Here is a 4,629-nt window from a genome sequence, read left to right as displayed (position 1 = left end):
TTACAGTTATGAAGTAGCAACGAAAATAATTTTATGGTTTGGGGTCACCACAACATGAGGAACTGTATTAAAGGGTCGTGGACTTTGGAAGGTTGAGAACCATGGAGTTTTTCCAGACTTTCTTGTCTATAAGTGGTGAGAGTAATCCACCTCATGTGGCTGTTTGCAGTATGCTGTATGCTATGAAAGGCCACTTAACTGTAGACATGTGGCTGTCACTGGTGATGCTATCTTCCTGGATCTCCTATATCTTCTAGATGAAATGTTTCTTTGAAGCCAATTCTCAGATGGAAGTAGGAGAACAATCTTAGTCATTAATCTCAGCAAGAGAAGATACTGGAAAGGGCAAGGAATTGTCTTGAGTGGTAGGGTAACATATGCAGGGCCAAACAGGTAGACAAAAGATCTGAAAACAAAGATAGCACTAACCTTTCTTTGTCAAGCTGGGAGGTCTGGGCTAGTAGAAGAACAAATGGTCTTGTAAGTGGGGAACTTTGTGGGAACAGAATCTAGAATTATCCAGATGCTGGAAATTGAGGAGGTAGCTAGCCAATCCTGAAGAAGTGCATTAAAACACCTCTCACAGAACAATTCTGAACTTGGTATAGAAAATTATTCTTTGAAAAGAAGAGATGCTTTCTTGTGTCTGGTTGAAGGTTCTGAGCTGGGTAGCTAATAGCCTCGGAATAGGATTTTGTGTTCAGATGCCAAAGGCTGCATTTACATATTCATATCTACTGCAGTGATAAGTCACTGAGCTCTGTAGATGGAAGACATATTTCAGTTGAAGCTAAGCCAAAAACACTTTTCAGAACATCTGTGACAAAATAGCACCATAAATGAATAAATTCAGAGACATCCTGTGTGTATACCTTTGAAAACTTCTCACATTATACTCGACTCAGAAAAGGGTGGTATGCACAGACTTCTACTATGCAGGCACCCACACATAACAAAATGAAACAGGGAGATAGATAGTTTCAGTTATATTTCTGAGGTACATACTAGGCATGTGTTTGGTAGTTACTGGAGGCAATATAATTTTCTGTTGACACTGGTAAGCAATAGACTGCTAACCACAAGGTCTGTGGTTCAAATGCTTTAGCCTTGAAATTTATAGCCTCAAAACCCGTATGTAGGGTCTCTATGAGTTAGAATTGAATTGATGGCAGTGAGATTTGTTTGGGTTTTTTAGTGGGGGCGGGAGGGTTGGCAATACTGCATAATCTAATCAAGTTATGCATTATTATATGTAGTAGTAGATGTATGAGTGCATGGGCAATAAATTGTAATAATCATGAATTTATTTGCCTGTTAGGTAAAAGATTGTTTCAGAAGATGGATTTGGGTGATTTCAATTCATAGTTAATTATGTATGGACATAGGGTCTTACTGTCATAGAGCTTCCTAGAGAGCTCTTGGCGTGAATTGAAACCTGGCTTCTTGGTTCATAGAGAGATTGCTGTATGTGTGCTCCTGAGCTCGTCACCGTGGCCCTCGCTCTGCTTTGGGACTCTATTACCTCACCTTTGTGATGAAGGGCTTGTGCTAGGTAACATCGGATGCCACCTTCAGCTGTTAAGTTTGATGATTTTTTTATTCAGTCCTAGTCTTTTCATTTATTCATTTAAATTATTTGAGTCAGTCCTCTGTTCTCAGGGTCCCTGGGTTGTATAAGTGGTTAAGTGCATGGCACCTAACTGAAGAGTTGGAGGATTACTCTGGGTGCTGTGTAAAAACTTTAGTTTTACAAAACAAAGCAACAAACAAATAAAAGTAAACCCAATCCCCAATCTTCATTATCATTGTAAATAGTACGCAGTCATTTCAGTGTTTAATTCCTACAGATTAACCACTCAAGGAATGAGGTTTGAATCTAATCCATACTAGTATTATTTCCTTTTCTCCACAGTGTATTAAATTCTATACGCTGGATAAATTAATGACACTATCAATAGAATTACTTTATGCCCCAGGAGGATGATTGATAATGCTCTCTGTCATTAAATGGTAATGAAGCCTCTAAAGTGAAGTAGAGCTATATATAAATAAATCATAGATATGTGAATGGATTGGGGGCTCACACTTAATCCTTATGCCATCTAAGAACAATTAGTTTTTATAACATTCCCTGCTTGGTGCTCACCCTCATAAAGAGATCACTGAAGATATGGTGCCACAGCAAAGTGTGGTTAAGAAAGCAGATAGTGCTTAGCTACGTAAAATGAATAGTGTCTGTGCTCTTAAAAGATTGTTTTCAAACAGGAGCCATCTAAGTGAGGCATCAACTAAGACCACATGGAAGAAGCACACCAATTTGTGTGATCCAAGGATGATAAGGAATAAAATCCAAATCTGAAGGAGGGAAAGGTATCAGAGCTTAACTTCTTAACACCTGGTTTGCAGAAGGCTATGGATGACAGTGGGAGTCCAAAATCCATTAGAAAGGTCCATATATGGAACCCTACATACCTCTGACCATAGTTGAGGGATGTGAATCAGTTTGCTGTCAGACACAGTATTGTAAACTGGAGTACAGCAGATGTAGATAGGTAAAAATGTAATACCTGGTTGTTTGATTTCCCTTTTGACTTATTTTGAATGTGTTCTAGTTTATAATATTTCTTGCTTTTTTCTTGATTTACGGTTCTTTCTCTGGTTTATTTTGTTATTGTTGTGTGCCTTTAAAATTTTTTATTATTGCTCTTTTCTTTTTTTTTGCCTGTATATTTTCCAGTAAATAAAATTCAGGATAGATAAATCTATAGAGACAGAAACTGAACTAATGGCATATTGGTGGTATGGGAAAGGAAGTTGGAGGGAAGTAGGGAGTTAATACAGAGTATATGAAAGAAGAAAATGTTCTAGAATGGATTGTAGTGATGATTATACGACTCTTTTTAATATGACTAAACTATAGAAGTACATGCTATGCAAATTATATATCACTGAGACTATTCTTAGAAACAAAAGCATAACTGATAGGATGCTTGTAATGGCATGGGTTAAATGATGTGAAAAGATCTAAGAATGGAAAAGGTTTATGGTATCAAATGATTTAAACACTTGTGTGGTACATGCAGTCTATCATTTTGTGCATTATTTCTATTGTGCATTAAGTATATTTTGAAAATTATTAAATAGAAATGGCCACCAAAAACATACATATATTATATTCAAAATATTGAAATAAAATGAAAAAGAACACTGGCAATGTCATTTTATCATACAGTAAAATAATCAGAAGTCATGTTTTGCAGAAGGTAAGTTGAACTTTCCAATTATGAGGATGAAAGGCAGATGTGTGCTGGGTCAATTTCATTTTTTCTACTAGATTCTAGAGGCATACATGAGATCATGTGCTTCCTTTACTTTATGAAAACTTCACTTGGGCATTATCCAGTCCTACCTTAATTCAGGTGATCCCTCTTATATTTTTCTTCCTTTTTTTTTTTTTGGTTGTAGAGTACAAAAGGGCTTCAAAAAAAGCTTCGGGAAAAATTCCATTATCTTTTAATTCAATTTTTCTACAAACATTTTAAATCCCCTTTTAATTTGTGGAATGGAGCACTGGTGGCACTGTGGACTAGTCATTGGTTTGATTATCTCAAAGTTGGCAGTTCAAACTCACCAGCTGTTCCTCAGGAGAAAGATGAGGCTCCTGTAAAGATTTAGCCTCTGTTGGTTGCTGTGGGTCAGAATCAACTCAATGGCATTGCTTCTGATTTACTTTTTGGAAAGTAAAAGAAAGTGTCATGTCTAAATGTTTCTCTCATATGAGGACTCAGAACACGGCATAAAGTGACAAAGGGAATTTACTACAAGAAGAATATTCTGTGTGGCAAAGGAGGCACAGCCAGAGGTGAACAGGAATTGAGAAGTGACTATTAGGATTCTTTTGGTTCTCTGCAGTAAGCATATGCACTGTCAGCAGGTATCTTCAACTGGTGTGGAGCTGCTGGTGTTAGGGTACCTCAGATGTCAGGGGGACCGTGGAAAGAAGGTGGGAGGCATTCAGGGCAGGTTTACATAGTCCCACCAGGTAACACTTGTGCTTTCTGTTTGCGGTCTTTTCTAGGGCCTACGAGGAGTGTTCACAATGGTTTGTTCAGGTCTTCAGAGGGTAGCCTTTGCACATGCATACCTGGTGAGGACGGTCAGCAGTTTCTCCAGAGGCCGTCAGTACCAGGCCTCGGGCAAGAGACCTGATGCTTCAGAGCGTCAGCCCTGGGGAGCTGCAGATGGCATGGTGGAGCTGCTAGGCCGAGCCTACCCACAGGACAACCACAGCAATCTCACCAGGAAGATCCTCTCCAAGGTTGGCAGGAATCTACACAACCAGCAGTATCACCCACTGTGGTTGATCAAAGAGAGGGTAAAGGAGCACTTCTACAGGCAGTATGTGGGCCGCTCTGGGACCCCACTGTTCTCAGTATACGATGACCTTTCTCCAGTGGTCACAACCTGGCAGAACTTTGACAGCCTGCTCATTGCGGCTGACCACCCCAGCAGAAACAAGGGGGATAACTACTACCTGAACCAGACGCACATGCTGCGGGCGCACACGTCGGCACACCAGTGGGACCTGATGCATTCGGGGCTGGATGCCTTTCTCGTGGTGGGTGATGT

General features: G+C 39.6%; 1 protein-coding gene across 1 annotated transcript in view; it reads left to right on the top strand.

Annotated features, from left to right (window-relative positions):
• The window catches only part of FARS2 (phenylalanyl-tRNA synthetase 2, mitochondrial), a 208,552-nt gene that overhangs the window by 127,432 nt on the left and 76,491 nt on the right, over positions 1-4,629 (top strand). Inside the window, exon 2 of the mRNA XM_013006977.2 lies at positions 4,079-4,627. Coding sequence (XP_012862431.1) covers positions 4,100-4,627 — 528 coding nt within the window. The 5' untranslated portion in view covers positions 4,079-4,099. The remainder of the gene's footprint in view (positions 1-4,078; positions 4,628-4,629) is intronic.

Source organism: Echinops telfairi, unplaced genomic scaffold (genome assembly GCF_000313985.2).
Source record: "Echinops telfairi isolate 266 unplaced genomic scaffold, ASM31398v2 ScPeMD7_655;HRSCAF=1070, whole genome shotgun sequence".
In the NCBI taxonomy this organism is placed as follows: domain Eukaryota; kingdom Metazoa; phylum Chordata; class Mammalia; order Afrosoricida; family Tenrecidae; genus Echinops; species Echinops telfairi.
This window is presented reverse-complemented; position numbering and strand designations above follow the sequence as displayed.